Below are 14,929 nucleotides of genomic sequence, written 5' to 3'. Positions count from 1 at the left end.
TCTGCGTATCTGCGAGTTCTTCGATATCGATAGGAAACTCACGTAGTGCGAAATGCCTTGCAAATCGCAAACGTTCTCCACGTCAATGGAACCCTGATACCAGATGAAAAGGTATCGATACCATATATGTGTATATATACATATATACGATTTCCATTTGGTGCATCGTTGCACTTACGATGCACTGGAATCGAGCGCAATTTTTGAATTTTAACTGGGGCATTTGGTTTCATTATAAAGAAATTCTTAAGATTGTGCTACCAATCACAATGATTTTCACCAATTGCAACGAAAGTTTTTAATACGAATACAACGGGATTTAGCTATTTTACGTAATATATATTTGTTAAACAATTATAATTATAAACACTTTCTTTTCGACTATTTTGGTGTTCAAAAAGTTACAAATTATCATTTAAGTTTAGTACGTTTTTACATTCAATGTTTGCTTGCTTCTGTTCTTGTTTTCGTTGACTAAGCTATTATCTTTTAAAAATATATATTAAAATGGTATTATGCTTCAAGACATCAGCAGCATCGCCAGCTGGGAGGCACGGTTCGGTTATCCATTTTTGAGCGTTGCAAGGCGATTTTTGCATTATGCATATTGCAGGTTTGCTAGTAACGGTTATGTTGCTGTTGCTTTTTTCACTTAAATTAATAATTATGCAGTTTCCATTTTGTATCTTTAGATTAGCTGACGCTTATTGCTGATTGATGTTGGGTTTGTTTTGGGTTTTCCTTGGACTCCATTCATATAAAGTTGTATTCCTTTTGCTGTCACACAGACGGGGGACACACACACAACATGTACGAAATGCATGCTAGAAGAAGACGGCGGCAATTTACACGGGCACGGGCACGGCTTGAGGGGTTAAGGGGGCGGCGCCATGGGTTAACCATTAACCAGCTACCCGGCCATTAACCTACTGCGCCGGCTGGGCGTCGGGCAGATCCAGTATCCTGGCCACGAACTCCGAGATGTCCGTGTTGCGCTGCAGGTGCTCCACGATGAAGCTGTGCTTGAGCAGCTGCTCGTAGTTGGGCCGCGCCATGTACTCCTTCTGCAGGCAGACGGCGATGAAGTCCTCGAACTCCGGCGAAAAGGTTCCCTCCGGCAGGCGCGGCGGACTGTCCTCAACCACCTAAAAGATAATGAAAACAATGGGTTCTTAATTACGCACGATGCGAAGTCTTGTGGTTTAGATCGGTTACAAAATACCTCTGATAATGCCTAAATCTGTATGTATTAACTTGAAGTTTATTACTAGTTCTATTTAGTATTCTGATAACCACAGCTGCTCGGCACATTACTAATGGTTTTTTCAGAGTTTATTGTGGTGTAAAGTGCTTGAGAACAAGTGGTTATATTTTTAATTAAGATTATTTAATAGTTATTTAGTTATGTAATGAAAGTTGGTTCCTGACATTAATATTAACAAAATCATTAGTAGGAAATAATAATACTCAGCATTTGTTTCGTATATGATTGGTTTTAAGTGGCTATAACTAATTTTTTCATACTATTATCTGTGAAGAAACCTAAGCTACAATCAAAACTGTCAATTGATTATTCATTTTCAAAGTTTTACCAAGCTTGTTTTAGAAATTCCAACCATCTTGAAAGCTTTTGGCTACCACAATTGAAAAAATCCAAATGTGCATTACATATATGATATATGCACAAATAACATATATTTAAAATCTTAGAGATCCCTCATGTGACAGTTACCAGCCAGATGTAGGCACTCACCTGACGCAGTTGCTCAAATGGCGTTCGCCAATTGTCGTACGGGTAGCGGCCAGTGGCCATTTCGATCATGCCGATGCCCAGCGACCAAACATCCGACCTGATGTCGTATTGCGCCGGATTTCCCTGGGGATCGATCCGTTCCGGCGCCATGTACGGCTTGCAACCAGCATCGATGGTTTTGGCAATGGAGTCCACGAGGTAGCCTAAAAGTCAATCCAATATTAGCATGATTACAGTGGCAAGACGTGAGCCAATGCCCGCCCACCTGAGATGCCAAAGTCACAGATCTTGACCTGGCCGGCCCGATTGATCAGTATGTTCGAGGGCTTGACGTCCCGATGGATGACTTTCAGTTGAGCGTGCAGATAGTGCAGCGCACTGACCACGCTCATGGCAATCTGTAAAGCAAAGGCAGTAGTAGTACGGCAGTAGTATAGTGGCGATTGCCCGATAAGATTAGCCCCGCCCCCAATCCTCCCCAGCTGACCTTGCCCAGCACACTCTCCTCCATTCGCAGATCGTGGAGGAAGACCTTCGGATAGAACTTGTCCAGGCTGGTGCTCATCACCTCCATGCAGATCCAGACATCGCCCTCGCGGTACATCGCTCCATAGAAGTGGACGGTATAGGGGCAGTCACTGGATCTCATCGATATGTCCAAATCCATCACAAGGCGGTGCTGTTCTCGAATATTTACGGTCATGGGTATGCGTTTGACGGCCAGGACCGTATCGGTTTGCTTATGGCGCATCTTATCCACGATTCCATAGGCGCCACGGCCCAGATCGCAGATCTTCTCGAGACTATCTGCATCGATGTCAAAGGTCCGGTCGCCAATTTGGATGGTGGCCCGCGAGTCCAGGTTGCGTGGCGGGACTCTAAAAGGATTGCCGAATGTAGTTCAATTCACTATGCGTTTCTGGCCAGGATTTGACCATTTTGACTTACATGGCGGCCTCTGGCTCCTTGGCAATGGTAAAGGGCGTGAGGCGGTGGCGTTTGGACATTTTGGTAAGCCCTTCTATATCCTATATCCTATATTCTTATGCTATATGCTTTGTATCCTCTCCTCGACTTTCCTCGATGTTTTCTGTCGGATTCTGCAAGACTTGGCGGTTCGGTGCGAATCGGATGCGATGCGATGCGGCTATTTTTACCGCATTTGGTCAGGTCAGGATTTGGATGCGGGTCGGTGATATGGGATCGGATCGGTGTGGATCGTGTGGCCCGGGTTTTGCCGCCCAACCTTTCGTTATTGCCTTTGCTTTCCTTTCCGCACTTTTTGCACTGTTCGCCGATCGCTTTTCGCTTCTCTTCTCGTTTTTCTCGCTTTTCCACTAGCGCTGGCCAGCCGTAGACGGTCCTATCGATATATCCCATCGAGTGCAGCTGTAGTATCGTCATTCAAAGAAATCGAAGTGCCTCGATAATAAATTGGCTTCCACCTGCAGCAAATTTAGATAATTGAGTTAAGTATCGATTATATCTATATCTCATTGTAAGCCTTCTAGAAAGTTGTTTGTAATATTCTTCATAACTACTTTTTACTATTTATTTATTTCCTTTAAATTTTTGTTATGACAATTATTTTAATGGAACAACTTAATAAGTTCCATCCAAGTGATGCCCCTCGTATGTTGCATTTCGGTATATTTATGATTTTTTTTTAGCACTTTGGTCACTCCGTCTTCGATATCTAGTGTTGCAAGTTTAACTGAGCATATAGAATTCGATGTTTTAGAATTTTACTAATTCATTTAGAATTCAATTAATGAATAGGTAGGCCCAATATTATTATTTTATGTTTAAGAGTAAGCAAGTCTCTCGAATCGACAAATTTGTATTTGAAAACTTTATTATAAATATATTATATTTGTATGAAATATCCTCTGACAATTATTGTAGCTTAATGAAAAAATTCGACGTATTTTTAGGCGCCTTTACTTGTTCCAAAACTATTTCTGAGGTGCCGATGTTTTGCTAACCATCGATAGGCGCCAAAACAGATATTGAGAATTATCGGCGAAGAACCATCGATGGCTGATGCATCGATGTTTTTTTACATCACTATTGTACACGCGATTTAGGCAGCAAAAACGTACAAAAGCGAGTGATCAAATTGTGCCAGTGATACCGCTGCCCGCGGTCGCGAAACGAATCGATTGCAGAAGTGCGACAAACAGCGCCGCGAAAGGAAAACCGATGAAATATTCTCCCAAAAAAGGAGGAAAAAATCGCAAGTTGTTGTTGCCGTTGCTGCTGAAAAAGAAAGAGAGAGAGAGGGCGCTGCGTGTATGCCCGTGTGTGTGTTCGTGTGTGGGGGTGAGGATGTCTCTCTCTAATGCACAGTGACTGTGTTTTCCTTTTTTCGATTTTGTTTTTGTGCCCCCCCTTGGCAAACAACAAAAGTCCAAGCGATCCTTTATTTTTGCAAGTGTAAAGTTTACAGTGTATGTGTGCCGCCGAACAACAACAACATCAGCGACAAAACAACAAGCAAGGCGCACAGCAAAACAATTCACACACACACGCACCCTCCCCCGCCTGCGCGCGCTTGTGTGTGTGTGAGAGAGAGGGAGTGAGTGAGAGAAAAATCGAAGAAGTGCTGGCCAAAAGACGACGAAAAAATTAAATAAATACCAAAATCCAACGATACTAGCAACTAACTATTGAAAATCGGACCAAATCGAGTCGATATAATGTCCACCATTGAGTTCGAGACGATCGGCAGTCGGCTGCAATCTTTGGAGGCGAAGCTCCAGGCGCAGAATGAGTCCCACGACCAGATCGTCCTTTCCGGTGCGCGCGGCCCTGGCGTTTCCGGTTCCGTTCCGTCTGCCCGCGTTCCGCCCCTGGCGACATCCGCATCCGCAGCCACATCCGCCGCCCACGCACCGCCCCTGGGCGCAGGTTCCGTTTCCGGATCGGGTATCAGCATAGCCCAGCGGCCAGCACCTCCAGTTCCTCATGCGACGCCCTTCGGCAGCGCCAGCGCCTCGTCATCATCCTCATCCGCATCCGCATTTGCATCCGCAGCACCGGCGACGGGCGCGTTCGGTGGAACATACACCCCGCCCACAACTAGAGTGTCGCGAGCCACGCCCACACTGCCCATGCGTAAGTCCTCTTATCTTTAACTGCGTACTAAATGCATCTTTAATATATGATATTAATTGGGATCAGCAATCATATCAAAACGTGAATCCTTGAAAATCGTTAAAGGAAAATATGAAAAAATTTCCTATATGGTTTAATGTCACAACTCAACTCCATTTACCGGAGAATACTCTAAACCGCTATCTAAAAATGATAGCTTATCAAACTGCGTACTGTAACTCAATCTCTTCCAACTAGACTTTCCCGATTCGAATATTCGATAATTTTCTACTTTCGAGAGTAAATCGTTGTCGAAAAACTGTTTTGGCCGCCAAAAACGAGTCGCAATAGTGGTAAAACTTTCCAAGTAAACTTCCAAGCGCACAAAAAACATTTTTGATATTAATTCGCAGAAAGATCAATGTATTATCGATCGAACTTTAGACAGGTGAAATCTTTATTGATCCTCTGTGACAGGTGCGGATTTCAGCCAACATTTCTCTGACCGCAACTGTAGACAGTTTGTTAAGTGGTAATAAAAGTGGGCTGAGAAAAATCGTGATCCCCAAAAATGGTCACCGAAAATCTATATATACCGTACCGCCAACCGCAAGCCACAAAACCATCTTTTGTCCGCATTTGTGTAAATATTTTGTTAATAAATTGTCATTGCCCAATAAGCTGTGTGTGTACATACATGTATGTACATGTACGTGTGCTTAAATTGTGATAAGAGAAGTGCTCTTTTCTTGGCTTTTGCCATTGCTATTGCCATTGGGTTTACTTTGGAGCATTTGGATGCCGCCAACAAAGGGCAAACGCTATCGATTCCCCGACTGCATAACAGCTGCTCATAATCCCCCATTCCAGCCCCTCAGCAGCACCCCGTCAACCCCGTAGCTCCGTCGCTTTTCCCACCGATTTCCCGTTCTGTTTTTCCGATTGCATAGATAAGACAGGCCAAGTGCGAACGCCAAAAGCGTACCCAACTTGTTTTCGGCCTTTTGTTGGGCCAAAAAAAAAAAAAAAAAAAAAAAAAGAAGAAGTCAAATCTACAGTGGTATTAACAGCTGTGCACCGCGTCAATTTATTTTCGCCTCGATTAGATTAACAATTCCTGGTACCATAACTGTTTTCCATGAACTCCAGAAAATGCCTAATGGGTTTTTGAATAATCAAATACATTTCGAGTCGATTAGATTAGTGGTTAATAGTTTCCGTGAATTTCAGGAGTACTACAAATCACACCCAAATTTTACCCGTGTAATCAGATATTGAATAGATTTTCAAGTTCGTGGTACATAATGAGTGAGTGAAAGTTAAATGAATAAATAGCTAACCAAAAATAACAAAACCGATTTATTCAAAACAAAAATTGTCGTTATTCGATTATTTATGAGGCCTAAATTGATGGAAATGTTGAATTTTTTATGTAAGAGATGCTGTTATTTTGCCCACAGTTGTGCGACCACCCACCGCCCTTTTTCGTTCCTATTCCCCTTTCTCTTTGTCATACATTTATGTTTTTGCATATTTGTCTTGTATATTTTTCTTATTGGATTTTCATCTGCCATCAAGTGTTGTTATTTATTTACTTACATACTTTTTATTTACTTTTTGCATGTGTGCGTCTCTCTACTCGCGTTTGGCGCTCTCTTTCTCTCTCTCGCTCTCTGCCATTGGTTACTTTTTGGCATTTCCGGAGTAATGTCTTGATATGCCCGTTACTGTTGTTGTCATTTTTTTGGCCTCACATATTCCCCCTGCCCACATTCGTTCATCGGACATTGTGCCGTGTCTCCTCTTTCGCATGTTTACAAATAGCGTTATATTTTATGACGTGCTGTTGTTGTAGTGGCTAATTGTTGAATTGAATTGCTGCCAGGGAAAAAAAACTTCGCAAACAAAAACAAAATCGCTCTCATTCGCTCTTCCTCTTCATGCACACACACACACACACGCAGGGACTGCCATATCCACACACGTACGATGGCACAGTGGGCAGCATTCGTTAATTGATTAGTGGCCCATGGTAACCCAATTGGAAGTTATTGCAAATATTTCAAAGGATTTGATTTAAAGGGTTTTTTTGTATAGAAATTCAGAGATGAGTGGTGGAAATATTCCTGTTGGCAAGGGGTTCTGATAGATAGGCAATGCATTGTTTAGATTGGATTTAATACGTACATTTTTATCATCATACTAACATATCGCTTTTTTCCATTGTCCATCCTATAGTTTCTAGTGGTCCCGGTGGCGGACTGAATCGGACGCGGCCGGTGATACTTCCGCTGCCCACGCCGCCACATCCACCGGTTTCGGAAACGGACAAGAAGCTGAAGATCATCATGGAGCAGACCGGCAAGCTGAACATCAACGGGCGGCAGTATCCGACGGACATCAATGACCTCAAGCACCTGGGCGACCTGGGCAATGGGACTAGCGGCAATGTGGTGAAGATGATGCACCTGTCCAGCAACACGATCATCGCCGTGAAGCAGATGCGACGCACTGGCAACGCGGAGGAGAACAAGCGCATCCTGATGGATCTGGATGTTGTGCTCAAGTCGCACGACTGCAAGTACATTGTCAAGTGCCTCGGCTGCTTTGTTCGCGATCCGGATGTGTGGATCTGCATGGAGCTGATGTCCATGTGCTTCGACAAGCTGCTCAAGCTGTCCAAGAAGCCGGTGCCGGAACAGATCCTGGGCAAGGTCACAGTGGCGGTAAGTTCTGGAGGAATAGCTTCATTAGAAACTTTTCCTAATACTTATCCCATTTGCAGACGGTCAACGCATTGTCCTATCTGAAGGACAAGCACGGGGTCATCCATCGAGATGTGAAGCCCTCGAACATTCTGATCGACGAGCGCGGGAACATCAAGCTCTGTGATTTCGGGATCAGCGGTCGCCTGGTGGACTCCAAGGCCAACACTCGATCCGCGGGCTGTGCAGCTTATATGGCGGTGGGTATAAAGAGCAGGAGGGCTATGGTAGGGAATAATAGACTAGACAGATCCTAAATAGATTGAGAAAACTGTGTATATTGTGAAGTATTAAATTTTTTTGGTACACAAGCTTACGACTCATTACATTTCTTGGAAAATATATAGGTTGCTGATTAATTGATTGGTGTCATGACTTAGTTTATTTAAATAATGAACGTGTTCGTAGGGAAATTCCAAGCTTGGCAAAGCAAGTTATAAATTTGAGATAATTGAAGCGTAAACTAAGCGTAAACTTTTAATCAATAAGCACTTGGAATACATATGACCTATTTGATTCATCTAGTTTCTGAAACAACTATTTAGAATGCCCTACAATAAAAATCAATGCAATCATTTAAATTTTTATAGCCGGAGCGCATCGACCCCAAGAAACCAAAGTACGACATTCGCGCAGATGTATGGTCACTGGGCATAACGCTGGTGGAGCTGGCCACCGCGCGATCCCCGTACGAGGGATGCAACACGGACTTCGAGGTGCTCACCAAGGTGCTTGACTCGGAGCCGCCGTGTTTGCCATACGGCGAGGGCTACAACTTTAGTCAGCAGTTCCGCGATTTCGTCATCAAGTGGTGAGTGATACTTCCTAGTAACTTTGCCGCTTGTAAAGAGCCCAGTTAACATGGATCTTTTGTCTGCTTGCAGCCTCACAAAGAACCATCAGGATCGACCCAAGTATCCGGAGCTTCTGGCCCAGCCCTTCATCCGGACTTATGAAATAGCCAAAGTAGATGTGCCCAATTGGTTTCAGAGCATCAAGGATAACCGACTGCGCGCCAATGGCGATCCAACGCTCCAGAGGTGAGCCCATCCGGTGATCTGTGCCAGATCCTCCAGCATTATTCCCACGACCCGTCCGCTATACCCGGCTGATGATGTGTTGTGCCTGTTGTGGATGTGTGTGAATAGTGGGTTTGCCTGAGATAGTGCGGAGCCCTTTGTATTTTCCCCACCTTTCCGTTTCCGTTTCCGTTTTCCATTTTCCGTTCTTTGTTCTTCGCTTAACGTGCTTCTCCAGTTCAACAGGTAGGAGAGGATTCAAGATGATAGCTGGGAAGCTGCAACTTTTGAATACCTAACCGTAGGATGGATTTCCTAAATTCATGTTTTCGCTAGCCAACTAATTTAAACTGCTTGTTCCTCAACTTGTTTTATTTTCCTAATTTATTTTACTCTAGTTTTTCAACCTTTATAATTTTCTCTGGTGAGGCTAATTAACATTATAAACTTACGCTTAGCTCCTCCGTTTCTATCCTATCCAGTTTTGGCATGTTTAGCTTTTTTGTTTCATTTAATACACATTAAGAAAGCAAGTCCACTTATTAACTACATTTTTAGAAAATTAGCTAGCAATTAGATACGAGTTTGTTGTGCTAGAACAAATGCTCTTTCCAAAGCTATTAAGTAGGTAAATTATAAACGAGCGAATTTAAATGAATAACTAAAAAATCGTAAAATAACTAAATCGTAATCTTTGAACCCACAAAAATATACTCAAGATCAATCTATATTATAATAAGATTTCCATTTGTATTTGAATTAATTATTACTTAACAAGGGTATAGTTAAATGGATTGGGAATCTTTGGAAAGAGCATGTGGCCCCTAGTCCTTTTGTAGTCGGCTATCCACGCAACTATCTGTCTATCTTTACCCACTTAGATCCTGTATTTATTTGAGGACAAACCAAAAGTGTATAATGAAATAATTTTAAACATTTTGATGTACTTTCTCCTGTTTTGCGTTTAATTGACATTTTTAATTTGAGTGTGTGTGTGCGACGTTTTTATTTTCCTTTTTCATCTTTTTTATTACCATTTTTTGTAGGTTACCTAATTCCTAATACCATTTCTTAAACAATAATGACAAACAATGAAGAAATCCAATAAACATAATCTAACAAAAAATAAAAGCAAACGAAAAAGAAGAAGACAAACTATAAACAAAAACCAAACATTAAAACCTATCGACATAAACTGAAAAACAAAACAAAAGCATTCAAGTAAACCTTGCAACCATCAACTCTATATACAGATATATAAACCTAAATATATATTTACCTATATATAATGATAATGCCAACCAAACATAACTACTCAAAAAAAACTATAAAAACTCCTCCCAATTAAAAGTAAAATTCAGTAAGTACGACGAGTTTATTATTCTTATTATTAGCCTTCTAATTATGTTTTCATTAGTTAAGTGTAATCGTTGATCGTTGTAAACACGCCACATGCTCTGCTAACATTTATTATGTTTATTATTTAATGCTTCATTAATGGACTTTTGTTAATACTATGGTTTCGATTTACTTTCGCATGTTCTTTTCTGAATCTGGGCTTGGCTTTTGGCATTGGTTTCTTTATTTATTTAATTTATACTTTGTTTATTTACCCATCTAGAAATGCTCATACACCAGAAAAGGTAATTTGACACTGATTGTTTACTATGCTAATTGTACTACTTATCGGTTTTAAGTTCATTACATTTGTCTTTGCGTTTCATTTATCATGCGTTTCCTTCACGAAAATGTGGGCTAGTTATTAAAATAACAATTAAATGCTTTTTTCAGAATTTTCTTTGATGTAGTTAATTAAACGAATAGAATTGCTTGTAAATTTATGCTTAGGATAGCAAACTTGTTTTTACATTTGAAGAACATTATTGACTGAATCAAAGTAAAGTATATTTAGTTAGTTTGATCATACAACCATTAATAAAAGCTTAAGACTTTTGTTTTTTTGGAATTTTTAATTTGGTTTGCAATTTTGAAAGGTGTTTTCTTAAACATTCTGCGATCTTTACCTACAATTCACATTTGTTTTTTAGGAAAGTGTTATTTTGGAAAGCCATCATAAGCAAAGATTCTTTAATTCTGCGCGGCCATCTTTCGCTTTCGCTCCCTTTGGAATTTACCTGTGTTTCCCACCTGTCGCTTACACCAAAGAACACACAACTTACACCCAAAACTCACTCATCAACTTGTAAATATACAAAACACACAAACACCGATCGATCACCAACACACATTCCAAATGCGATTACAGCTCATATAAATGTCTTAGATATGTTGCCATTGCGCCGTCAATCTATTTAAATGTATCCTACAAACCCACCACATCCCGGATATCCTGACGCTCCCCCAAAATCCCCGATATATGTCCCCTAAGTAACCCGATGTATCCCCTCCAAACACAAACCTTCTTTCTGCCACTGGCGTACATTTGAGTGTGCTCTCATTACTGGTCATCTAGCCATCGAGAATGCACTAATCTCAAACGAATCAATCGTCAATTTGCAGGGCAACGGCGACTGGAAGTGCGGTCGGTTCTGGGGCCGGATCTCTCGCAGGATCAGGATCCGCAGGTGGAGCTGTAAAATATGGTAGGGCGACGCCGTATGCCGGGCAGAGTCCCACAAATCCGCAGAAGACAATAAAACCCACTCAGATACCGAGTTACCAGCAGCAACAGTCGCAGTTTTTCATGCAATCAGCCACACAACTACCTCAAACAACAACCACAACACCGACGGCAACGACGAACTGTTTCGGCGGCAGCGGAAACGGAAATGGAAGAGGAAACGGCAGCGGCGGAAGCGGAAATGGTAGCGGAAGCAGCAGCAGTGCCAGTCCTCTATCGCCACCAAGCGCCGGAATCGGCGATCTTAACCGGCTTTATCGCAAATCGCCGTTCATGCAGCGAAAACTGAGCAACGGATCCCATCATCCGCACTACAAATATAACGACGAGAGCCCCAAGAAGGAGTCCATGTTCAGTAGCATCGGTGGGTTTTGCCTCCATAGATTTAGAAAAAAGAATACTCTTCCAACTCCTCACTTGCAGGTCAATCGATTCTACGCAATCTGACAACATCGCCCTTCAGCCAAAAGAAACACAATTCAGCAGCAGCGACTGCAACAACAATACCACTGCCGCACAACAACCAAACATTGATTACGGATGCAGCAACAGCAGCAGCAGCAGCAGCAGCGGCAACAGCAACAACACCGCCAAATATTGCAGCTACAGCGCTCACGACAACGCCAACGACCACGCCCACTTGGCGCCTGCCAGCGGACAATTCCCAAGCCTACGACAGCTGTGATAGTAGTAGTAATGCGACCACGACGACCTTGAATTTGGGCCTCTCCTCACCCTCCCCCTCGTTGCCGCGCAAGCAATTCCCCACAGAATCGCCGACCCTGCAACTCACGAGTCAGCAGCAGCAGCAGCAGCAGCAACAACCACAGCGATTGCAGCCGGGCAATCAAAGTCCCATAGGTAATGCCCTCGTCATTTGCTGGTCTATGTGTGAAACTAACATATAAATTTCAATATGCAGTGCTGCAGCGCTTCTACCACCAGCAGAATCAGCTACGCGAGAAGGAGGCGGCCGAGCGGTATCAGCAGCAGCGCCAGCAGCCGCCCGTGGGAGTGACCAGCACGAATCCGTTTCACAGCAACTATGTGCCGCCGCCGCCATCAACGCACTCCACCTCTAGTCAGTCCTCCACGCAGTCGACGTGTTCACAAATCGCCATCAATCCCGCCAGCATATCTCCATCGTCTGGTTCCGGAACGGGAAACGTGTCGGGATTGGGAATCGGATCGGCTCCGGCATCGGGATTGGGGGCAGCTGGTCACTTTGGAGCGGGCGGCTCTGGCGAGCAGCTGCAGTATCAGCCGCTGCCCATCGCGGCCGAGGCAACGGGAACGAGTCCCACGCTCCAGCCCAGATCACCGGAACAGCAGTCGGATTATGGAGGAAGCGGTAACATGGTGGCCAGCAAGCTGAGCAAACTGTACGCACGCCGACAACTGTTGGGCCAGAGCTCCAGCAGCGGAGCGAGCAATAGCAGCCTGGACGGATGCAGTCGGGAGCAACACGATGCAGGTGAGCCATCACTTGAATTGCTGATTAGTCCACAAGCTCAGAAATAAAATCATAACATTCTGAATGATAATAGCTGGCATAAATCATTATTCTATATTCTTTAACAAATGCTTGATGTTGTGCATATACACCCTTTCGAAAACCTTCTTTAAAAGGATTACAGATTTTGTTTCTGAGTCTATAATCGCTCTTTTGATTTCGCTTTGAACGCTGCTATGTTGCTCTTGTATTTATACATTTTCCATTTCCGTTTCGTTTTTCTCTTCGTTTTCCGCACACCGCACCACAAAACGAACTCTGCACCACTGCACTGCATCACCATGAAACCACGTACTCATAATCCATCATCACTCAATTCATCAAACAAACAAACAACGAACCAACCAAACAGGCTGGTTCAACACTCTTGCTGGTGCCATGAAGCGACAGTTTGCCACCTATGTTAAAACCCAATTGAATTCCACAGCCACGTCGCCGGTGGCGTCCAGCATGGATCGGGACCAGGAGCCAGTGCATCCGCAGCCGCCGGCGTACAGGAGCGTCGTGAATAACGGCAGCGGCGGTAAGTCCTACTACTATCGCACCTTGTCGGCGGCCAGCAGCAGCAGTAATACCAGCCAGAGCACCTCGCCCACGACGGAACCACTGCCCGGCGGTGGCACCAGTAGCTTCCTGCGTCGCTATGCCAGCAGCGGACCGGGAGGTAGCATCAGCACGCCGCCCAGTCCGCATATCTTGGCGGGATTGGATCGCAGGCATCGAAGTCCAGATCCGCCGCCACGCTACAATCGCGGACAGTCGCCGCTGTTGCTGCGCAAGAATCTGCTGGAGCTGAGTGGCCAGCAGCCCGGCTCTCCGTTGCTGCACCGCAGGTTAGTGCTGCGTAACCAAGCCATCCTGCTCTAAATCATGCTAACCCCCGCCTCTTCCGCTCACTTTCAGATACGTTTCGGCCTCACCGCCGCTGCCGCCACCGCGTCGAGGTTCTGAAAGCGTGCCGGGATCACCGCAGCATTTCCGCACTCGCATCCACTATACACCCGAGCCCCAGAGACGCATCTACCGTACGATAGATCAATGAGTAGCGCTGCAAATCATGGTCATGTGATGTTGGTATGGCTTCGACGACGATGCCGCCGACGCTGCTGTTCACGACGACAATCATGACGAGGAAGTGGGGCTACTGGAGCCCATTTCCCTGCCCGTCTCGTCAGCAGTCGGCGACTCGCTGTCGATGCCGGCGTATGCAGGTGGCCTCGGCACCAGGTTGTCCGGAACCGATCGGCGAATCGGCGGTCGTCGGACGTGTTCGGCCAGCGGATCGTATGCCAGCTTGTATACGGATAGGGACATATGGCCAGGAGGATCGTCCGATGGGGCATCGGGTACATCGACGACCAGAGCTGGATATCCGTGGACATGTGATTGATGACAAACGAAAGTGTTCAAAAGTCTTATACGTTTAAGTGCTTGAGCCTCAGCGATTCATCTGTATCCGCATCCGCTAGACACTTCGTTTCGTTGCGCAGCTCCAATTGTACATAGACATATATCTTAAGGGACCTATATAGACACATCCGATAATAGTGCAATAGTTGAAAGCAATTCTGTTCGCCCAACAACCGCCCCCCCGTAACCAAGTCTATACTATTCTATATATCTCTGTATCTGTATCTCCTTCAATGGTAACTCTGTAATCAAAAGTTTGCACTTTACACAACGTAACTTATTTAATCGTAGCTCCTAAACGAAAATGAAACAAAATAGCTAAATCGAAACGGGAAAATCCAAGAGAAAGAATGAGAAATTCAAACGATTTGTAGCTTTGTATATAGAGCGGAGGCGAAGTGCAAAATGTCGTTGCATTTGCTGTTTGCAAATTTGTTTTAGTTTATACGTTTCATTAAACATCAAATTGTATGCTGAGTGGAAGGGAAACCGACAAACAAAAACAACCACATTAACAATGGAATTATTGTACTGATTATTATAATTGTTTAATTTATTATGTAAGCGGCAACAAGCGACAATTCAAATTCAAATTCAAGTCTCGTTTTGTTTTTTATTTCAAATGGGTGGAACGGATTCCTTTTTTTTCAGAACTTGTATATGGAGAAAGTATGGGAAGTATATGGAGATATAAACAGTTCAGAAAGACAACGTATTCGGAATTGATTCAAT

The 14,929-nt window shown here is 43.9% G+C and overlaps 2 protein-coding genes across 4 annotated transcripts; one reads left to right on the top strand and one right to left on the bottom strand.

Moving 5' to 3' along the window:
* Positions 1-318: 318 nt before the first annotated feature.
* LOC6740104 (dual specificity mitogen-activated protein kinase kinase 6) lies at positions 319-2,845 on the bottom strand. Its single transcript, XM_002076950.4, has 5 exons — positions 2,702-2,845; positions 2,241-2,631; positions 2,019-2,151; positions 1,754-1,956; positions 319-1,145 (listed from the first exon to the last, which is right to left on the bottom strand). Exons 1-5 carry the CDS (start codon positions 2,758-2,760, stop codon positions 927-929), a joined length of 1,005 nt encoding a protein of 334 aa, XP_002076986.1. The 5' UTR covers positions 2,761-2,845; the 3' UTR covers positions 319-926.
* Positions 2,846-3,753: 908 nt separating this feature from the next.
* On the top strand, positions 3,754-14,795 carry LOC6725818 (dual specificity mitogen-activated protein kinase kinase hemipterous). 3 transcript variants are annotated; one of them, XM_016172644.3, is made up of 10 exons: positions 3,754-4,870; positions 7,088-7,575; positions 7,635-7,814; positions 8,205-8,425; positions 8,499-8,654; positions 11,154-11,638; positions 11,698-12,135; positions 12,197-12,748; positions 13,215-13,620; positions 13,691-14,795. In XM_016172644.3, the coding sequence occupies exons 1-10, from the start codon at positions 4,453-4,455 to the stop codon at positions 13,827-13,829; spliced, it is 3,483 nt and encodes a 1,160-aa protein (XP_016039145.1). In that variant the 5' UTR covers positions 3,754-4,452; the 3' UTR covers positions 13,830-14,795. The 3 variants fall into 3 exon arrangements, 2 of the variants coding, with proteins under 2 accessions (XP_016039145.1, XP_016039143.1); XM_016172642.3 differs by having other exon boundaries at positions 13,140-13,620; XR_005544673.2 differs by lacking the exons at positions 11,698-12,135; positions 12,197-12,748; positions 13,215-13,620; positions 13,691-14,795 and adding an exon at positions 9,680-9,993 and having other exon boundaries at positions 11,154-11,343.
* The last annotated feature ends 134 nt before the right edge of the window (positions 14,796-14,929 follow it).

Source organism: Drosophila simulans, chromosome X (genome assembly GCF_016746395.2).
Source record: "Drosophila simulans strain w501 chromosome X, Prin_Dsim_3.1, whole genome shotgun sequence".
Taxonomy (NCBI): Eukaryota; Metazoa; Arthropoda; class Insecta; order Diptera; family Drosophilidae; genus Drosophila; species Drosophila simulans.
The sequence above is the reverse complement of the archived record's forward strand: the minus strand, read 5'-3'. Positions and strand labels throughout refer to the sequence as shown.

Excerpts from the sequence above, each read along its gene's own strand:
- LOC6740104 (XM_002076950.4), bottom strand. The coding sequence starts at position 2,760 with ATGTCCAAACGCCACCGCCTCACGCCCTTTACCATTGCCAAGGAGCCA. Across the intron at positions 1,957-2,018 it reads CTGTGACTTTGGCATCTCAG|GCTACCTCGTGGACTCCATT; the intron begins GTGGGCGGGCAT and ends ATTGACTTTTAG. Across the intron at positions 1,146-1,753 it reads CATTTGAGCAACTGCGTCAG|GTGGTTGAGGACAGTCCGCC; the intron begins GTGAGTGCCTAC and ends ATTATCTTTTAG.
- LOC6725818 (XM_016172642.3), top strand. The coding sequence starts at position 4,453 with ATGTCCACCATTGAGTTCGAGACGATCGGCAGTCGGCTGCAATCTTTG. Across the intron at positions 4,871-7,087 it reads CACGCCCACACTGCCCATGC|TTTCTAGTGGTCCCGGTGGC; the intron begins GTAAGTCCTCTT and ends TCCATCCTATAG. Across the intron at positions 13,621-13,690 it reads TCTCCGTTGCTGCACCGCAG|ATACGTTTCGGCCTCACCGC; the intron begins GTTAGTGCTGCG and ends GCTCACTTTCAG.